The sequence below is a fragment of the Pseudophryne corroboree genome, chromosome 9 (assembly GCF_028390025.1).
Source record: "Pseudophryne corroboree isolate aPseCor3 chromosome 9, aPseCor3.hap2, whole genome shotgun sequence".
Lineage (NCBI taxonomy): Eukaryota > Metazoa > Chordata > Amphibia > Anura > Myobatrachidae > Pseudophryne > Pseudophryne corroboree.
Window position 1 is genome coordinate 426,289,398 of NC_086452.1, and position 22,732 is coordinate 426,312,129.

General features: G+C 49.3%; 2 protein-coding genes across 6 annotated transcripts in view; one reads left to right on the forward strand and one right to left on the reverse strand.

Annotated features, from left to right (window-relative positions):
- Window positions 1–22,732, reverse strand: part of ARPC4 (actin related protein 2/3 complex subunit 4) — a 122,199-nt gene that overhangs the window by 31,564 nt on the left and 67,903 nt on the right. The window contains exons 1-2 of one of the 4 annotated variants that reach the window (XM_063940980.1): window positions 16,504–16,605; window positions 6,502–6,620 (exon numbers count right to left, since the gene is read on the reverse strand). In XM_063940980.1, the coding sequence (XP_063797050.1) occupies window positions 6,502–6,620; window positions 16,504–16,506 (122 nt within the window). In that variant the 5' untranslated portion in view covers window positions 16,507–16,605. The other 3 variants (XM_063940979.1, XM_063940982.1, XM_063940981.1) reach the window with 3 other exon arrangements.
- TADA3 (transcriptional adaptor 3) overlaps window positions 17,114–22,732 on the forward strand; it is an 80,917-nt gene continuing 75,298 nt past the window's right edge. Inside the window, exon 1 of one of the 2 annotated variants that reach the window (XM_063940976.1) lies at window positions 17,114–17,423. The gene's annotated coding sequence lies outside the window, so the exon portion shown is untranslated. The remainder of the gene's footprint in view (window positions 17,424–22,732) is intronic. The other variant, XM_063940977.1, reaches the window with a different exon arrangement.

Here is a 22,732-nt window from a genome sequence, read left to right on the forward strand (position 1 = left end):
CTTGTGCATTGATGTACAGACACCTTTCCTGGTTTTAGGAGGTTCCTGACCAGGTCAGATAACTCCTTGGCTTTTTCTTCGGGAAGAAAAACCTTTTTCTGAACTGTGTCCAGAATCATCCCCAGGAACAGCAGACGAGTTGTCGGCATTAATTGGGATTTTGGAATATTCAGAATCCATCCGTGCTGCTTTAGCACCTCTTGAGATAGTGCTAAACCCATCTCTAGCTGTTCTCTGGACCTTGCCCTTATTAGGAGATCGTCCAAGTATGGGATAATTAATACGCCCTTTCTTCGAAGAAGAAATATTATCTCGGCCATTACCTTTGTAAAGACCCGAGGTGCCGTGGACAAACCAAACGGCAGCGTCTGAAACTGATAGTGACAGTTTTGTACAACGAACCTGAGGTACCCCTGGTGTGAGGGGTAATTGGAACGTGGAGATACGCATCCTTGATGTCCAAGGATACCATAAAGTCCCCTTCTTCCAGGTTCGCTATCACTGCTCTGAGTGACTCCATCTTGAACTTGAACTTCTTTATGTACAGGTTCAAGGACTTCAGATTTAGAATAGGCCTTACCGAGCCATCCGGCTTCGGTACCACAAAAAGAGTGGAATAATACCCCTTCCCTTGTTGTAGAAGAGGTACCTTGACTATCACCTGCTGAGAATACAGCTTGTGAATGGCTTCCAAAACCGTCTCCCTTTCTGAGGGGGACGTTGGTAAAACAGCCTTCAGGAAACGGCGAGGTGGCTCTGTCTCTAATTTCAACCTGTACCCCTGAGATATTATCTGCAGGATCCAGGGATTTACCTGCGAGTGAGCCCACTGCGCGCTGTAATTCTTGAGACGACCGCCTACCGCCCCCGAGTCCGCTTGCGAAGCCCCAGCGTCATGCTGAGGCTTTTGTAGAAGCCGGGGAGGGCTTCTGTTCCTGGGAAGGAGCTGCCTGTTGCTGTCTCTTCCCTCGTCCTCTGCCTCGTGGCAGATATGAATAGCCCTTTGCTCTCTTATTTTTAAAGGAACGAAAGGGCTGCGGTTGAAAGGTCGGTGCCTTTTTCTGTTGGGGAGTGACTTGAGGTAGAAAGGTGGATTTCCCGGCCGTAGCCGTGGCCACCAAATCCGATAGACCGACCCCAAATAACTCCTCTACGCATCGCCTGTCCACTGTCGTGTCCATAAAGCTCTTCTGGCCGAAATGGACATAGCACTTACCCGTGATGCCAGTGTGCAAATATCTCTCTGTGCATCACGCATATAAAGAAATGCATCCTATATTTGTTCTAACGACAGTAAAATATTGTCCCTGTCCAGGGTATCAATATTTTCGATCAGGGACTCTGACCAAACTACCCCAGCACTGCACATCCAAGCAGTCGCAATAGCTGGTTGTAGTATAACACCTGCATGTGTGTATATACCTTTTTGGATCTTTTCCATCCTCCTATCTGATGGATCTTTAAGTGCGGCCGTCTCAGGAGAGGGTAACGCCACTTGTTTTGATAAGCGTGCTAGCGCTTTGTCCACCCTAGGAGGTGTTTCCCAGCGCTCCCTAACCTCTGGCGGGAAAGGGTATAAAGCCAATAACTTCTTTGAAATTAGCAGTTTTTTATCGGGGCACCCCACGCTTCATCACACACGTCATTTAATTCTTCTGATTCGGTAAAAACTACTGGTAGTTTTTTCACACCCCACATAATACCCTGTTTAGTGGTACCTGTAGTATCAGCTAAATGTAACATCTCCTTTATTGCCAAAATCATATAACGTGTGGCCCTACTGGAAAATACGGTTGATTCGTCACCTTCACCACCGGAATCAGTGCCTGTGTCTGGGTCTGTGTCGACCGACTGAGGCAAGGGGCGTTTTACAGCCCCTGACGGTGTTTGAGGCGCCTGGACAGGCACTAATTGAGTGTCCGGCCGCCTCATGTCGGCAAACGACTGCTTAAGCGAGTTGACGCTATCCCGTAATTCCACAAATAAAGGCATCCATTCTGGTGTCGACCCCCTAGAAGGTGACATCCTCATATTTGGCAATTGCTCCGCCTCCACACCAATAACGTCCTCATACATGTCGACACACACGTACCGACACACAGCAGACACACAGGGAATGCTCTATACGAAGACAGGACCCACTAGCCCTTTGGGGAGACAGAGGGAGAGTCTGCCAGCACACACCAAAAAGCGCTATATATGACAGGGATAGCCTTATGATTAAGTGCTCCCTTATAGCTGCTTTTATATTAATATATTGCCATTTATTTTGCCCCCCCTCTCTGTTATACCCTGTTTCTGTAGTGCAGTGCAGGGGAGAGACCTGGGAGCCTTCCTGACCAGCGGAGCTGTGACAGAAAATGGCGCCGTGTGCTGAGGAGATAGGCCCCGCCCCTTTTCCGGCGGGCTCGTCTCCCGCTATTTAGTACATTTAGGCAGGGGTAAATATCTCCATATAGCCTCTGGGGCTATATGTGAGGTATTTTTAGCCTTTTTAAAGGTTTTCATTTGCCTCCCAGGGCGCCCCCCCCCCAGCGCCCTGCACCCTCAGTGACTGCCGTGTGAAGTGTGCTGAGAGGAAAATGGCGCACAGCTGCAGTGCTGTGCGCTACCTTAAGAAGACTGCAGGAGTCTTCAGCCGCCGATTCTGGACCTCTTCTTGCTTCAGCATCTGTGAGGGGGCCGGCGGCGTGGCTCCGGTGACCATCCAGGCTGTACCTGTGATCGTCCCTCTGGAGCTTCATGTCCAGTAGCCAAGAAGCCAATCCATCCTGCACGCAGGTGAGTTCACTTCTTCTCCCCTCTGTCCCTCGTTGCAGTGATCCTGTTGCCAGCAGGAATCACTGTAAAATAAAAAACCTAAGCTAAACTCTCTAAGCAGCTCTTTATGAGAGCCACCTAGAATTGCACCCTTCTCGGCCGGGCACAAAAATCTAACTGGAGTCTGGAGGAGGGTCATAGGGGGAGGAGCCAGTACACACCACCTGACCTGTAAAAGCTTTACTTTTGTGCCCTGTCTCCTGCGGAGCCGCTATTCCCCATGGTCCTTTCAGGAACCCCAGCATCCACTTAGGACGATAGAGAAATAGGTGTATCCAAAACTAAGACTGAACGGGACACGTACCCCAAGACTCACAAGAGAATTGGAAAAGGGATACCTCACTGATCGTCTAGAAAAGATACCTTGATAGGAGCAGCACTCCATTTTCAAGTGTGAGTCAGGGTACGAGATGTATATGGGCATTTCACATTCAAAGATACCGTGATGCGTTTGATTTCTGTACTGTTCCCGTGAGTGTTGTGGTACGCATCCCTCTGTGATTCGTTTCCCTCTTGGGCCCCACATTTTTCACACACCCATTTGTGAATATAGGAGTGTCTAAAAAGATACCTTGATGTGTAGATACCATTCCCTATTTGTGTGAGTGGGGGTACGCTCCAGTTGAATTATTTTTTTAGATCTACCAACTGACCTCAGAACCTACTACACATATCTTTTCCATTTATTTCCATTCCTTCCTGAGAATACGAGCGGCATGGTTGGAGACCTATGAATTTGAACCACAGCGCCCTGAAAGATACCTTGATAGGAGTCACCATATACCCTGCAGAGTGAGTTTGGGTACGCTATGTGGTTTCACCCCAAAGATACCTAGATGTGTCTATAGCCTGCATTACTCTTGTGAGTCTTGGGGTACGTGTTCCGTTCAGTCTTAGTTTTGGATACACCCATTTTTTTCCCCTTTTACACTCTATGGTGCATTGATAGAACACCGAAAGAAAGGAGTCAGAGCACACTCTTTTGAGCACATGTTAATTATTTTTTTCTACATTTGGGTACGAGCTGGTCTGAATGCTCCATTGACACATATGTGAAGTGACCAAATAAAACGTACATAACACTTTTTATCATTCATTTTTTTCACGTCAAACATTGAGCACATTTATTATCTGGCTGGAGAACGGACCGATGAATCCTAGATCTTTGAAAAGATACCTTTATAGGAGTCACCATACGTCGTGCAGTGTGAGTTTGGACAACGGGTCAGAGAGCACCTTCCGGAGGAATCATAAGAAGTGACATCAACATTCAAAAGATAAAAGGGACGTATATACCTTTATGTATACCTTTATGTTGCACTGAGTGTGTAAAGAGGGCTTAAACTTTCTGTATGGTATTTCTTGTTTTAAATGTGGTGACATTTATCTAAGCCTGTAACATCTCAGCTGCATTGCGCCCCATTGGTTAACTCTCCAAACCCAACCAAACTTGTTTCTACCAAAATAAACCACAATGGAATACCCAAGGGGGTGATTCAATTGTTTTCCCCGCCTGTGGCTAACACCAGAGCTGCGGTGTCAAACTTGCAGCTCGCCACATACTTTTGCAGCCCATAGCCAGGGGTTCTTATGCGGCCCATTGGCAGGGAATTGGGCGAGAATGCTGACAGGAGTCCTTATGCGGCAGGGTTAACTCAGGCCGGAACGGGGTGAAACTGCGTCGTCGGCATTTAGTCTCCGCCCGCCTCTGGCTGCCCACTACATCGCGCACCGCACCCAGTCATGGTTGCTGCAGGAGGAGAGGTGGCTGGGTTCTGGGCGGGATTTCTTTTGCCTGCTCTGCCCATATCACAATACACTAATTTGGGTGCTGCGTCACTGGCCTCCTCTTTTTTTTCTGCACAGTCCTCCTGCATGCACGGCTTGCAGCAGCAGAGGCCCCGGATTTTTGGAAGATGAGTTGAGTTACGTCATCCTGCAAATGGTGGCTGATTGTAACTTTTCCTACATGCTATTGTGACTGTATTCTGAGCTGGGCACCGGTGTGCGGTGCAGGCAGTGGTGAGCCTGCCCAGAATCCACTTCTGCAGCAGCCATGACTGCACATGGCACCATACTGTGTGACATTATGTGTAACTGGCACTATAGTGGGGGCGCAACAATAAAAATATTCTGAAATATCTTTTTCTTGCGTCCCACTGAAGACTTAGACCTTGATAATTCAGCCCGGCTGGGATTTGGAGTTCGACATGCCTGCACTAGAGGGTGCATTAGCCACGGGAGAGACGTTTCTCGTTGCGGCGAGAAGAAATTTGTGAAAAGTATGTGGTTTAGGCAAAAAAAACATCCTCTACTTCTCGAGCTCAGATTGCCTGGAGTTAGGGACACCGTTGCCGGGTAAAGTAGTGTGGCAAAACAATTACATATTCTTCTTCGTAGTTAAATGAGACCACTACAGAGGAGAAACATCAGGTTACTGTGCATCTAACCCTTTTTAGCAGGTTATGTAGACTGAACCCATCATCAGGTCTCACCCGAGTATTTTTTTTAAATAAATAGGATTTCATCAAACTAGCTCAATCAGCGAGGAGAATTACAGGCTTAGGATATACATTTAGGAGATGTGTGCCAATCTGACCTGCACAAGTCTACTCCCTTTCCACTACATCATGGGACTCGCTATTGTCGTCTCAGCCATTAGAACTTCTATAAACAGGTGCTGCACAATGCTGCGTTATTGCTGCACCTCTGCTGTAAACGTAAAGCACTTTTATTGCATTCTTTAATATATGGACTGTAAAACCAGACACATACAGCAATAAGTGTGTATCTGTACAGTGTGGAAGGCAGATCAGCCACCCCACACACAGAGCAATCAGGTCTTGTGACAGTTTAGAAATGGAAGAAAGAATTTGATTGGTTGCCAACACACCTTTTTTCTAAATGTCCCCCCTGCAGTCAGAGTATTATGGACAGGTAGCAGGTGTACAGTTGGGTGTGGTTCATCAAATAGACAGTGTCTAGGTCGACAATGTTTAGGTCGACCACTATAGGTCGACAGTCACTAGGTCGACATGGATGGAAGGTCGACATGTGCTAGGTCGACAGGTCTAAAGGTCGACATGAGGATTTTTTTTTTTGTGTCGTTTTCTTCGTAGAGTGACCGGGATCCCAAATTAGTGCACCGCGTCCCCTCACATGGCTCGCTTCGCTCGCCATGCTTCGGGCATGGTGCCTTCGCTTGGCACACTTTACCGTTCCAATCGTAGTCCACGTGGATCGTTAAGTATGAAAAAATTCAAAAAAAGAAAAAAAAAAGTGAAAAACTCATGTTGACCTTTAGACCTGTCGACCTAGCACATGTCAACATAGAAACCCTGTCGACCTTCCATCCATGTCGACCTAGTGACTGTCGACCTAAACATTGTCGACCTAGACACTGTCGATCTTCAGACCGGATCCCGTCCAGTAATCCTTCTACTGCAGGTACCGTGATTTCTAGTCTTTGGTACTAGAAACTATAGCTATACAAACACAAACTTGAGGGGGGTGGGGGTGTAACTCTGAGAACACAAAGGTTTGCACCTAAATCATCGGCTTACATTACCACCACAGGAAAATATCCGTTTTTACACAGATCACCTGACTTACAGAACAGCCCACAACTTTCAGAAGACCACATTAATGCTAAACCACGATTGGCTGGTTTCCAGTTCTCACCTTACTTCCACTTCAGGTTTGTTGTGTCGCTCCACCACCTGCGAGGAGAAGTTTTCCAGACACATCGCCGCCTGTAGGGTGGCGCGGACTGTGTTGAGGTACGGGCGCAGTGTGGCAGACTGAAGGAGAAAAACAGCAATATCCTCTGTTAGAATGATAAGCAGAGAGTGGATTTCGGTTTACTCAGCTCCTATATGGAACACAACAGAAATTGCTGAAAAGTGCATATAAATGATAATTTTGTTATAAAAATAAGATTTTACTTACCGATAAATCTATTTCTCGGAGTCCGTAGTGGATGCTGGGGTTCCTGAAAGGACCATGGGGAATAGCGGCTCCGCAGGAGACAGGGCACAAAAAGTAAAGCTTTTCCGATCAGGTGGTGTGCACTGGCTCCTCCCCCTATGACCCTCCTCCAGACTCCAGTTAGGTACTGTGCCCGGACGAGCGTACACAATAAGGGAGGATTTTGAATCCCGGGTAAGACTCATACCAGCCACACCAATCACACCGTACAACTTGTGATCTAAACCCAGTTAACAGTATGATAACAGCGGAGCCTCTGAAAGATGGCTTCCTTTAACAATAACCCGAATTAGTTAACAATAACTATGTACAACTTATGCAGATAATCCGCACTTGGGATGGGCGCCCAGCATCCACTACGGACTCCGAGAAATAGATTTATCGGTAAGTAAAATCTTATTTTCTCTATCGTCCTAGTGGATGCTGGGGTTCCTGAAAGGACCATGGGGATTATACCAAAGCTCCCAAACGGGCGGGAGAGTGCGGATGACTCTGCAGCACCGAATGAGAGAACTCCAGGTCCTCCTTAGCCAGAGTATCAAATTTGTAAAATTTTACAAACGTGTTCTCCCCTGACCACGTAGCTGCTCGGCAAAGTTGTAATGCCGAGACCCCTCGGGCAGCCGCCCAAGAGGAGCCCACCTTCCTTGTGGAGTGGGCCTTTACAGATTTAGGCTGTGGCAAGCCTGCCACAGAATGTGCAAGTTGGATTGTGCTACAGATCCAACGAGCAATCGTCTGCTTAGACGCAGGAGCACCCATCTTGTTGGGTGCATACAATATAAACAACGAGTCAGATTTTCTGACTCCAGCTGTCCTTGCAATATATATTTTTAATGCTCTGACAACGTCCAGTAACTTGGAGTCCTCCAAGTCACTTGTAGCCGCAGGCACTACAATAGGCTGGTTCAGATGAAATGCTGACACCACCTTAGGGAGAAAATGCGGACGAGTCCGCAGTTCTGCCCTGTCCGAATGGAAAATCAGATATGGGCTTTTGTAAGATAAAGCTGCCAATTCTGACACTCTCCTGGCAGAAGCCAGGGCTAGAAGCATGGTCACTTTCCATGTGAGATATTTCAAATCCACCTTTTTTAGTGGTTCAAACCAATGAGATTTTAGGAAGTCCAAAACCACATTTAGATCCCACGGTGCCACTGGAGGCACCACAGGAGGCTGAATATGCAGCACTCCCTTAACAAAGGTCTGGACTTCAGGGACTGAAGCCAATTCTTTTTGAAAGAAAATTGACAGGGCCGAAATTTGAACCTTAATAGATCCCAATTTGAGACCCATTGACAATCCTGATTGCAGGAAATGTAGGAATCGACCCAGTTGAAATTCCTCCGTCGGAGCACTCCGATCTTCGCACCACGCAACATATTTTCGCAAATTCGGTGATAATGTTGCACGGTTACTTCCTTCCTTGCTTTAATCAAAGTAGGAATGACTTCTTCCGGCATGCCTCTTTCCTTTAGGATCCGGCGTTCAACCGCCATGCCGTCAAACGCAGCCGCGGTAAGTCTTGAAACAGACAGGGACCCTGCTGAAGCAAGTCCCTCCTTAGAGGTAGAGGCCACGGATCTTCCGTGATCATCTCTTGAAGTTCCGGGTACCAAGTCCTCCTTGGCCAATCCGGAACCACTAGTATCGTTCTTACGCCTCTTTGCCGTATAATTCTCAATACTTTTGGTATGAGAGGCAGAGGAGGAAACACATACACCGACTGGTACACCCAAGGCGTTACCAGCGCGTCCACAGCTATTGCCTGCGGATCTCTTGACCTGGCGCAATACCTGTCCAGTTTTTTGTTGAGGCGAGACGCCATCATGTCCACCATTGGTCTTTCCCAACGGGTTACCAGCATGTGGAAGACTTCTGGATGAAGTCCCCACTCTCCCGGGTGAAGATCGTGTCTGCTGAGGAAGTCTGCTTCCCAGTTGTCCACTCCCGGGATGAACACTGCTGACAGTGCTATCACATGATTCTCTGCCCAGCGAAGAATCCTTGCAGCTTCTGCCATTGCCCTCCTGCTTCTTGTGCCGCCCTGTCTGTTCACATGGGCGACTGCCGTGATGTTGTCCGACTGGATCAATACCGGTTTTCCCTGAAGCAGAGGTTCTGCCTGGTTTAGAGCATTGTATATTGCTCTTAGTTCCAGAATGTTTATGTGAAGAGACGTTTCCAGGCTCGTCCATACTCCCTGGAAGTTTCTTCCTTGTGTGACTGCTCCCCAGCCTCTCAGGCTGGCGTCCGTGGTCACCAGGATCCAATCCTGTATTCCGAATCTGCGGCCCTCCAATAGATGAGCACTCTGCAACCACCACAGAAGAGACACCCTTGTCCTTGGAGACAGGGTTATCCGTAGGTGCATCTGAAGATGCGACCCTGACCATTTGTCCAACAGATCCCTTTGGAAAATTCTTGCGTGGAATCTGCCGAATGGAATCGCTTCGTAAGAAGCCACCATTTTTCCCAGGACTCTTGTGCATTGATGTACAGACACCTTTCCTGGTTTTAGGAGGTTCCTGACAAGCTCGGATAACTCCTTGGCTTTTTCCTCCGGGAGAAAAACCTTTTTCTGAACCGTGTCCAGAATCATCCCTAGGAACAGCAGACGAGTTGTCGGCATTAACTGGGATTTTGGAATATTCAGAATCCACCCGTGCTGTTTTAGCACTTCTTGAGACAGTGCTAATCCCATCTCTAGCTGTTCTCTGGACCTCGCCCTTATTAGGAGATCGTCCAAGTATGGGATAATTAATACGCCTTTTCTTCGAAGAAGAATCATCATCTCGGCCATTACCTTTGTAAAGATCCGAGGTGCCGTGGACAATCCGAACGGCAGCGTCTGAAACTGATAGTGACAGTTTTGTACAACGAACCTGAGGTACCCCTGGTGTGAGGGGTAAATTGGAACGTGGAGATACGCATCCTTGATGTCCAAGGATACCATAAAGTCCCCCTCTTCCAGGTTCGCTATCACTGCTCTGAGTGACTCCATTTTGAACTTGAACTTCTTTATGTACAGGTTCAAGGACTTCAGATTTAGAATAGGCCTTACCGAGCCATCCGGCTTCGGTACCACAAAAAGAGTGGAATAATACCCCTTCCCTTGTTGCAGAAGAGGTACCTTGACTATCACCTGCTGAGAGTACAGCTTGTGAATGGCTTCCAACACCGTCTCCCTTTCGGAGGGGGACGTTGGTAAAGCAGACCTCAGGAAACGGCGAGGTGGATCTGTCTCTAATTCCAACCTGTATCCCTGAGATATTATCTGCAGGATCCAGGGATCTACTTGCGAGTGAGCCCACTGCGCGCTGTAATTTTTGAGACGACCGCCCACCGTCCCCGAGTCCGCTTGAGAAGCCCCAGCGTCATGCTGAGGCTTTTGTAGAAGCCGGGGAGGGCTTCTGATCCTGGGAAGGAGCTGCGTGTTGCTGTCTCTTCCCTCGACCTTTGCCTCGTGGCAAATATGAATAGCCCTTTGCTCTCTTATTTTTAAAGGAACGAAAGGGCTGCGGTTGAAAAGTCGGTGCCTTTTTCTGTTGGGGAGTGACTTGAGGTAGAAAGGTGGATTTCCCGGCTGTAGCCGTGGCCACCAAATCTGATAGACCGACTCCAAATAACTCCTCCCCCTTATACGGCAAAACTTCCATATGCCGTTTTGAATCCGCATCGCCTGTCCACTGTCGCGTCCATAAAGCTCTTCTGGCCGAAATGGACATAGCACTTACCCGTGATGCCAGTGTGCATATATCCCTCTGTGCATCACGCATATAAAGAAATGCATCCTTTATTTGTTCTAACGACAGTAAAATATTGTCCCTGTCCAGGGTATCAATATTTTCAATCAGGGATTCTGACCAAACTACCCCCGCACTGCCCATCCAGGCAGTTGCTACAGCTGGTCGTAGTATAACACCTGCATGTGTGTATATACTTTTTTGGATATTTTCCATCCTCCTATCTGATGGATCTTTAAGTGCGGCCGTCTCAGGAGAGGGTAACGCCACTTGTTTAGATAAGCGTGTTAGCGCCTTGTCCACCCTAGGAGGTGTTTCCCAGCGCTCCCTAACCTCTGGCGGGAAAGGGTATAATGCCAATAATTTCTTTGAAATTATCAGCTTTTTATCAGGGGCAACCCACGCTTCATTACACACGTCATTTAGTTCTTCTGATTCAGGAAAAACTATAGGTAGTTTTTTCATACCCCACATAATACCCTGTTTAGTGGTACCTGTAGTATCAGCTAAATGTAACGCCTCCTTCATTGCCAAAATCATATAACGTGTGGCCCTACTGGAAAATACGGTTGATTCGTCACCGTCACCACTGGAGTCATCGCCTGTGTCTGGGTCTGTGTCGACCGACTGAGGCAAAGGGCGTTTCACAGCCCCTGACGGTGTTTGAGTCGCCTGGACAGGCACTAATTGATTGTCCGGCCGTCTCATGTCGTCAAACGACTGCTTTAGCGTGTTGACACTATCCCGTAGTTCCATAAATAAAGGCATCCATTCTGGTGTCGACCCCCTAGGAGGTGACATCCCCATATTTGGCAATTGCTCCGCCTCCACACCAATATCGTCCTCATACATGTCGACACACACGTACCGACACACAGCAGACACACAGGGAATGCTCCTAATGAAGACAGGACCCACTAGCCCTTTGGGGAGACAGAGGGAGAGTTTGCCAGCACACACCAAAAGCGCTATATATATATCAGGGATAGCCTTATAATAAGTGCTCCCCTATAGCTGCTTTGTTATATAAAAATATATCGCCATAAATTTGCCCCCCCTCTCTGTTTTACCCTGTTTCTGTAGTGCAGTGCAGGGGAGAGACCTGGGAGCCGTCCTGACCAGCGGAGCTGTGAGAGGAAATGGCGCCGTGTGCTGAGGAGATAGGCCCCGCCCCTTTTCCGGCGGGCTCGTCTCCCGCTATTTTGAGAAATCAGGCAGGGGTTAAATATCTCCATATAGCCTCTAGGGCTATATGTGAGGTATTTTTAGCCTTTATAGGTACTATTTTGCCTCCCAGGGCGCCCCCCTCCCAGCGCCCTGCACCCTCAGTGACTGCCGTGTGAAGTGTGCTGAGAGGAAAATGGCGCACAGCTGCAGTGCTGTGCGCTACCTTTAGAAGACTGCAGGAGTCTTCAGCCGCCGATTCTGGACCTCTTCTGTCTTCAGCATCTGCAAGGGGGCCGGCGGCGCGGCTCCGGTGACCATCCAGGCTGTACCTGTGATCGTCCCTCTGGAGCTTGATGTCCAGTAGCCAAGAAGCCAATCCATCCTGCACGCAGGTGAGTTGACTCCTTCTCCCCTCAGTCCCTCGCTGCAGTGATCCTGTTGCCAGCAGGAATCACTGTAACATAAAAAAACCTAGCTAAACTTTCTCTAAGCAGCTCTTTAGGAGAGCCACCTAGATTGCACCCTTCTCGGCCGGGCACAAAAATCTAACTGGAGTCTGGAGGAGGGTCATAGGGGGAGGAGCCAGTGCACACCACCTGATCGGAAAAGCTTTACTTTTTGTGCCCTGTCTCCTGCGGAGCCGCTATTCCCCATGGTCCTTTCAGGAACCCCAGCATCCACTAGGACGATAGAGAAAGCCATTTCATCAGTAGCCACGGACTACTATTACACTGTGAGAAATGCTTCACGTTCCATACAATGGAGAAGTTGCCCGTAGCAATTAGTCATCTATCTAGTGCATTCTAGAATCTGATTGGTTGCCATGGGCAATACCTCTCCTTGCCAACTTTAGGTTTGAGAAATCTCCAACCTAAGAAACTAGAATATTTGTAGAAAATGAAAGCAAAAGAGAAGAAGCAGAAATACATAACATTGAAAAATAGTTTTATGTTATTGGCCACAGGAGACTTCAGGAAGTGGTGGGTGCAGAAGAAAGTTACTTCCCCAGGAGTGTTTGAAACAAGTTGGGCAAAAGTTGTCCAGCTACAAAGGTGCATACAGAACTGCGGATGTTACCAAGTTCTTTTCCATGTACAACCAATTAGCATTTTAATCTATTTAAATAAAATGTAAAGTCCGAATTAGTCTATGGTCATACAAGCACGTTTATCGGGCATGAAGAGAATGCACACAAAATCGTACAACCATCAGTTTTCGCCTTCTAACACGCTACAGTCGCACACTACAAATAGCCTTAATTAGTACACAGCCTCTGGAGAATCTAATAGGTCCATAGAGAAGGTCACTTTAGTTCTGCCAATATAAAACCTGATTACACCTAAAGAATATTTGAAGACTACTTAATTGTAATATAGTGAATCACAAGGAAGTGCCCCATTTAAGGACTATAGTTTTGGATGGCGTTACAAGACAGATGTTGGCAGTAATGTCTACCGCCTGTGAATATTGTCGGAAATAATTTGGGAGAACGAGTAAAAAAAAAAAAAAAAAAAAAATTGATATATTTTCATATGCTCAAAGCGAGTTATTCAATTGTTTTAGGATGTGTGCAAGTAATGTCCCTCCAGATGGGTGATATACTCCAGTTTAAGATGAATAAAGTAGCTAAACCCATGCAAAGTACTGGGCGTGCTGAGTGTTAGTGGACGTCTGCTCATACCGCAGGAGGGTGAGAGTAGAAATAATGGGTGCCCATGGAACTCGCACCTATCAGCACAAACAATTGAATAGCTTGTCACTTTAGGCAGGAACTGCAGGTGCCCCAAAACAATTACATTCCCCCTCCCCCACAGAACAGAGACTGTGTACTTGGCATTAATGCTTACTAACAAATTAAGCAGTACTAAGCAATTAGCAGGTGATAATCAGGAGCCTCAGTTATATACTGTTACCAAAGGAAGCTGTGACTATGTAAGCCAATGGCTGTATACTGTACCGGAACACGAGTCAATGAGGGTGGGTTGGGAAGGGGGGAAATTAGTGTTTGAAAATCTTACTGCTTCCTTGAGTACCAAGATTACACGTTACCGAGTAAGTGCACAAAATAAAACAAAATAAAAAGACATTACACAACACACACCAAATAAAAAGGTGGCTTTGATTTATGACAGAAAACAAAGGATTTTCCCCCCAAATGCAGATTTTCCTCGCCCAGGACGTCTGAAAAATCTCATTGCACAACAATTCACCTTCCCTGCAAAACCCCAGTCCCGCGTTCCTGCAGAGCTTCAGCAAGAACGTGACCACATAATGCTATTTCTGGATCACTCTGATCCAAGCAGAGATGGAAATGTTTTTCATTGCAGTCCAACATCTTACCTAATGTGAAACAGGTGCCAGAAGGAGGTCTAGATACCCATTACAAAATATACTGACACTTCCTTTTTTAGATCATGTTATAGGCTGCCGTTTAATATTATTTATTTTATTGCACCACTCCTTACACTTTGCTAATGTGTGTGGGTAATATTCTAATGCTCCACACTTTCCTAATGTGTGTGGGTTACATTCTAATGCTCCTTACACACTGTTCGGTGATGCAGAGTACTATGGCAGCAGGCATAGTTTTGCACTGCGGGTGCCCAGAAAGGCAACGTAGAGAAAAGTGCAATGGCAAAGGGGAACGCATTTCAGAAGCATCAAGCCAAACTGACGTAACAAAGTTAAGGACATGTTCGTGCAAACGCAGCTCATGAAAGACAGCGATTCTGTGCATCTGCGCCAGATGCAAGGCTGACCCTTCACCTCTGCTACATTGAGGGAGCATATCCTCCCTGACTACGAAGACTTGCTTTAACCAGGCATGTCCAAACTGCGGCCCTCCAGCTGTTGTGAAACTACATATCCCAGCATGCCCTGACACAGTTTTGCTGTCAGAGAATGCTAAAGCTGTGTCAGGGCATGCTGGGATGTGTAGTTTCTCAACAGCTGGAGGGCCGCAGTTTGGACATGCCTGCTTTAAACTAAGAGCATATGCTGCCGACTCCATAGCATCTTTAGAGAAACAGTAAGTAACCCTATCACTTTAGATGTAACAGAAAACAACGCAAACTGCTGTAGACTTGTGACTAAAATATGATACACACAGGTAGGACAACCATGCATTAAACCAACCAAATCTATACAGGAAAGAAAGACTAACAGATACTCTGACATTGCTTACAGAATAATGTAGTCAGGTTGGGGGTCACGTCCATACCGCCTGTGGAATTCATTGCCTAACCCAGATGGGTGTCTTAGAATAAACTCCCCAGTTTCGGCTCCCAGGCATCTGAGCAAGCCTGGACATAGCCTGGAATACCATCTGCTAAATCATACAAAGCAATACACCTCCCAGTAACTCACCCCTCCTGCTAAGGAGATTGGAAGAGATTTCCTACCCAATAGCTAAGGTTGTGATAAGAAGCTGATAATGCAGAGGAAGGGGGGGGGGAAGGGATTGGCAATGGCATGTACCTTAGCTGTAAATGATACAGTGAGCAGTAAAATCAATGAGAAACGCTACATAAGCCACAGTTGTGGATAAACCCCGGGTCACTAGCAAGAGGAAGTGGTTGTGTCAGTCAGTGCCATTAGCCACCATACTGCAACCACCACACCATTAGGAGTCCAGGTACACTTCTCTCCCCCACACTGCCAGGACTTCATTCATTCTATAACATCCTAACACTCAGTCAGGTGGAGCAAAGCTAACATGTAAGACAGCATTGTACCACAGTAGTTAGCATGTATGACAGCTACGCAAGTTGCCCCCCTTCCCATATACAACCAATTCCGATTATACTTTAAGAACAGTGGAGTCACTAAAACAATCTTGTGAGAGACCAACATAACATCTCTGCAACTGATCAGCTATACAAACACAGAAGAGCAGACAAAACATCTGTATCTTGTAGTTGTTACTGTGCATCTATCAGACAACACCAACTAAGCCGCCATGGTCCCCGCTCTATGGCAGTGTATCCGTACCCTGCAGTGTACTCCCCTCTTCGGTATTGGTAACTCAATGATCTCCACAGCCACCCTCCCACACATACATTTTATCCCAGAAATAGCTGTATAAATCACAGCAATAGGATATCTATGCCCATACCATATGGCTTCTAGGAGGTGCACCAGATAGTAACAAGATGACAGACTGCAGTTACCCTGGGTACACCATGGGCTCTGGAGGCTTATACAGTTCCACAAGGTGGGGTTTTCAGCAAAAACTACACTGTTGTCTGTGTGTAGGCACCTGAGCAGGAGGTGGGGTGGGCACTACTATATATAGTACAGACATATACACACAGAGTATAAGGGTGGGCACTATATTATATATACACACGCATACATATGCGCACACAATATATGGGTGGGCACATACACACATTTTATATATATATATATATATATAATGGTTGGCACACAGGTGTGTAATAAAAACATAAGAGCCAGACGAGCAGGCCTCAGCCCGGGATCTGTCCTGTGCACACTCCCGTGGCGGTCCCCGCCCTACCCCGGTTGACTCAGCCGCCCCAGGGCCGCTCCCACTCACGGACAAGAGGCCTGGCCGTAGCGCCTCCTGACCACGACAGCCCCGGTTCCCCGTGTGAACAGCTGTGTTCCCCGGGGGTCGGTGCTCCCCTCACACTCACCATCGCTCCGGTGTCTCCCGATGGCGGAAGTGACAGCTCTGCGCATGCGCAGCCGCCCTCTCTCCCCGCTCCCACCCTCCTCCTCTCACACAGAGGCAGCAGCACAGGCGGTCTGAGGAACATACCATTCGCCTATTAGAAGTGGGAGGCAGCAGGACTTACGGCCGGCTGCAAGTCCTGAGCCCGGCTCAGCGATCACGCCTGTTCTCTTACGGGGAAAGGACACTCGCATTCATCATATCACTGTCTCCTGCTGGCCGCTATAAGTGCCCGTGATAAGCGTCCCCCCCCTCTGCGTACGGAATGGTACCGTCCCGTGAGCTTCTCACCATATTAGGGAATATGGAATGCTGGAGGGCAAAACCAAAAAACAGCCTAAATTGGGGGGGTCCAATGAGCCAATATACTTTATCTTTCTCCGGTAACCCCCATGAAAAGGCTTCGCTACACGTAACTCTCATATATGATGTAGGCGCTTTTTGGCTTGTATGTCCCAAAGTTCCCAAAGATAAGACAAGGTAAATGGTTATTATAAAAACGTCCTCCACCCCCGTCACATTACATGGGCCATTCTATAGAGGGGCTTGCCCTATACGAGGTGTTATTGGGCTATACCATTTTCTCCACTATGAGGGGGGATTAGATATGTCACTAGGCACCGTTGGCGGCAGTCAGTGTGGCTGTGTCAGCGCTGCCATATAAGCATGGTATGATCTATGTACACCGAGACCTGACCTATGTTCTCAATGTATAGAGTATAGTCACCAAAAGTAGGTGTCCCCCCGATTCCAATGTGATTGGTATGTCCCACGGCCCCGGTCAGAGAGAGACTGGCAGCACACACGGGCCCGGACAGCTCGCTCCTGCCACCTGCCGGTCACCGGGGGCGCGCACAACAAAGGAGGCGGAGAAGGAGTGGGGAAGCGGGCGCAGTTGCACCTGTGTGCGGTCTGGAGGATCCCCGGGGCCAGGGGCAGGACTGTACGTGCTTGGCTGCTGTATAGGGGCGCAGAGGCCGGCGGGCAGGAGCTGTTCACAGTGCTGGGTGAGATAACAAAAAGGAGCTGTATGCACCGCACAGGGCACAACTGTGGCACATGAACGCTGCATGTCACCCCCCATTCAGCTGTATGCACCGCACAGGGCACATCTGTGGCACATGCACCATTCAGCTGTATGCACCACACAGGGCACATCTGTAGCACATGCACGCTGTATGCTATAATGTCACGCACCACTCAGCTGTATGCACCGCACAGGGCACATCTGTAGCACATGCACGCTGCATGCCACCCCCCCCCCCCCCCCCCCCCCATTCAGCTGTATGCACCGCACAGGGCACATCTGTGGCACATGCACCATTCAGCTGTATGCACCACACAGGGCACATCTGTAGCACATGCACGCTGTATGCTATAATGTCACGCACCACTCAGCTGTATGCACCGCACAGGGCACATCTGTAGCACATGCACGCTGCATGCCACCCCCCCATTCAGCTGTATGCACCGCACAGGGCACATCTGTAGCACATGCACGCTGTATGCCATAATGTCACCCACCACTCAGCTGTATGCACCGCACAGGGCACATCTGTAGCACATGCACGCTGTATGCCATAATGTCAACCACCATTCAGCTGTATGCACCACACAGGGCACATCTGTAGCACATGCACGCTGTATGCCATAATGTCACCCACCATTCAGCTGTATGCACCGCACAGGGCACATCTGTAGCACATGCACGCTGTATGCCATAATGTCACCCACCATTCAGCTGTATGCACCACACAGGGCACATCTGTAGCACATGCACGCTGTATGCCATAATGTCACCCACCATTCAGCTGTATGCACCACACAGGGCACATCTGTAGCACATGCACGCTGCATGCCACCCCCCCCCCCCCCCCCATTCAGCTGTATGCACCGCACAGGGCACATCTGTGGCACATGCACGCTGCATGTCACCCCCCATTCAGCTGTATGCACCGCACAGGGCACATCTGTAGCACATGCACGCTGTATGCTATAATGTCACCCACCATTCAGCTGTATGCACCGCACAGGGCACATCTGTAGCACATGCACGCTGTATGCTATAATGTCACCCACCATTCAGCTGTATGCACCACACAGGGCACATCTGTAGCACATGCACGCTGTATGCTATAATGTCACCCACCACTCAGCTGTATGCACCGCACAGGGCACATCTGTAGCACATGCACGCTGTATGCCATAATGTCACCCACCATTCAGCTGTATGCACCACACAGGGCACATCTGTAGCACATGCACGCTGCATGCCACCCCCCCCCATTCAGCTGTATGCACCGCACAGGGCACATCTGTAGCACATGCACGCTGTATGCCATAATGTCACCCACCATTCAGCTGTATGCACCACACAGGGCACATCTGTAGCACATGCACGCTGTATGCCATAATGTCACCCACCATTCAGCTGTATGCACCACACAGGGCACATCTGTAGCAAATGCACGCTGCATGCCACCCCCCCATTCAGCTGTATGCACCACACAGGGCACATCTGTAGCACATGCACGCTGCATGCCACCCCCCCATTCAGCTGTATGCACCACACAGGGCACGTCTGTAGCACATGCACGCTGTATGCCATAATGTCACCCACCATTCAGCTGTATGCACCACACAGGGCACATCTGTAGCACATGCACGCTGCATGCCACCACCCCCCCCCCCCCCCCCCCATTCAGCTGTATGCACCGCACAGGGCACATCTGTGGCACATGCACCATTCAGCTGTATGCACCACACAGGGCACATCTGTAGCACATGCACGCTGTATGCTATAATGTCACCCACCACTCAGCTGTATGCACCGCACAGGGCACATCTGTAGCACATGCATGCTGTATGCACCGCACAGGGCACATCTGTGGCACATGCACCATTCAGCTGTATGCACCACACAGGGCACATCTGTAGCACATGCACGCTGTATGCTATAATGTCACCCACCACTCAGCTGTATGCACCGCACAGGGCACATCTGTAGCACATGCACGCTGTATGCTATAATGTCACCCACCACTCAGCTGTATGCACCGCACAGGGCACATCTGTAGCACATGCACGCTGTATGCCATAATGTCACCCACCACTCAGCTGTATGCACCGCACAGGGCACATCTGTAGCACATGCACGCTGTATACCATAATGCCACCCACCATTCAGCTGTATGCACCACACAGGGCACATCTGTATCACATGCACGCTGTATGCCATAATGTCGCCCACCATTCAGCTGTATGCACCACACAGGGCACATCTGTAGCACATGCACGCTGTATGCCATAATGTCACCCACCATTCAGCTGTATGCACCACACAGGGCACATCTGTAGCACATGCACGCTGCATGCACCCCCCCCCATTCAGCTGTATGCACCACACAGGGCACATCTGTAGCACATGCACGCTGCATGCCACCCCCCCATTCAGCTGTATGCACCACACAGGGCACATCTGTATCACATGCACGCTGTATGCCATAATGTCACCCCCCATTCAGCTGTATGCACCGCACAGGGCACATCTGTGGCACATGCACCATTCAGCTGTATGCACCACACAGGGCACATCTGTAGCACATGCACGCTGTACACCATAATGTCACCCACCATTCAGCTGTATGCACCACACAGGGCACATCTGTAGCACATGCACGCTGTATGCCATAATGTCACCCACCATTCAGCTGTATGCACCACACAGGGCACATCTGTAGCACATGCACGCTGCATGCCACCACCCCCATTCAGCTGTATGCACCGCACAGGGCACATCTGTGGCACATGCACGCTGCATGTCACCCCCCCCATTCAGCTGTATGCACCACACAGGGCACATCTGTAGCACATGCACGCTGTATGCCATAATGTCACCCACCACTCAGCTGTATGCACCGCACAGGGCACATCTGTGGCACATGCACCATTCAGCTGTATGCACCACACAGGGCACATCTGTAGCACATGCACGCTGTATGCCATAATGTCACCCACCACTCAGCTGTATGCACCGCACAGGGCACATCTGTAGCACATGCACGCTGTATGCTATAATGTCACCCACCACTCAGCTGTATGCACCGCACAGGGCACATCTGTAGCACATGCACGCTGTATGCCATAATGTCACCCACCATTCAGCTGTATGCACCACACAGGGCACATCTGTAGCACATGCACGCTGTATGCCATAATGTCACCCACCACTCAGCTGTATGCACCGCACAGGGCACATCTGTAGCACATGCACGCTGTATGCTATAATGTCACCCACCATTCAGCTGTATGCACCGCACAGGGCACATCTGTAGCACATGCACGCTGCATGCCACCCCCCCCATTCAGCTGTATGCACCGCACAGGGCACATCTGTAGCACATGTATGCTATAATGTCACCCACCACTCAGCTGTATGCACCACACAGGGCACATCTGTAGCACATGCACGCTGTATGCTATAATGTCACCCACCATTCAGCTGTATGCACCACACAGGGCACATCTGTAGCACATGCACGCTGTATGCTATAATGCCACCCACCACTCAACTGTATGCACCACACAGGGCACATCTGTAGCACATGCATGCTGTATGCTATATGCCACCCATCATTCAGCTGTATGCACCACACAGGGCACATCTGTAGCACATGCATGCTGTATGCTATAATGTCACCCACCACTCAGCTGTATGCACCACACAGGGCACATCTGTAGCACATGCACGCTGTATGCTATAATGTCACCCACCATTCAGCTGTATGCACCGCACAGGGCACATCTGTAGCACATGCACGCTGCATGCCACCCCCCCCCCATTCAGCTGTATGCACCGCACAGGGCACATCTGTGGCACATGCACGCTGTATGCCATAATGTCACCCACCACTCAGCTGTATGCACCACACAGGGCACATCTGTGGCACATGCACGCTGCATGTCACCCCCCCCATTCAGCTGTATGCACCGCACAGGGCACATCTGTGGCACATGCACGCTGCATGCCACCCCCCCATTCAGCTGTATGCACCACACAGGGCACATCTGTAGCACATGCACGCTGTATGTCATAATGTCACCCACCATTCAGCTGTATGCACCGCACAGGGCACATCTGTAGCACATGCACGCTGTATGCCATAATGTCACCCACCATTCAGCTGTATGCACCACACAGGGCACATCTGTAGCACATGCACGCTGTATACCATAATGTCACCCACCATTCAGCTGTATGCACCACACAGGGCACATCTGTAGCACATGCACGCTGTATGCTATAATGTCACCCACCATTCAGCTGTATGCACCGCACAGGGCACATCTGTAGCACATGCACGCTGTATGCCATAATGTCACCCACCATTCAGCTGTATGCACCACACAGGGCACATCTGTAGCACATGCACGCTGTATGCCATAATGTCACCCACCATTCAGCTGTATGCACCACACAGGGCACATCTGTAGCACATGCACGCTGTATGCCATAATGTCACCCACCATTCAGCTGTATGCACCGCACAGGGCACATCTGTAGCACATGCACGCTGTATGCCATAATGTCACTCACAATTCAGCTGTATGCACCACACAGGGCACATCTGTAGCACATGCACGCTGTATGCCATAATGTCACCCACCATTCAGCTGTATGCACCACACAGGGCACATCTGTAGCACATGCACGCTGCATGCCACCCCCCCCCCCCCCCCCCCCATTCAGCTGTATGCACCGCACAGGGCACATCTGTGGCACATGCACCATTCAGCTGTATGCACCACACAGGGCACATCTGTAGCACATGCACGCTGTATACCATAATGTCACCCACCATTCAGCTGTATGCACCACACAGGGCACATCTGTAGCACATGCACGCTGTATGCTATAATGTCACCCACCATTCAGCTGTATGCACCGCACAGGGCACATCTGTAGCACATGCACGCTGTATGCTATAATGTCACCCACCACTCAGCTGTATGCACCGCACAGGGCACATCTGTAGCACATGCATGCTGTATGCCATAATGTCACCCACCATTCAGCTGTATGCACCGCACAGGGCACATCTGTAGCACATGCACGCTGCATGCCACCCCCCCCCCCCCCATTCAGCTGTATGCACCGCACAGGGCACATCTGTAGCACATGCACGCTGTATACCATAATGTCACCCACCATTCAGCTGTATGCACCACACAGGGCACATCTGTAGCACATGCACGCTGTATGCTATAATGTCACCCACCATTCAGCTGTATGCACCGCACAGGGCACATCTGTAGC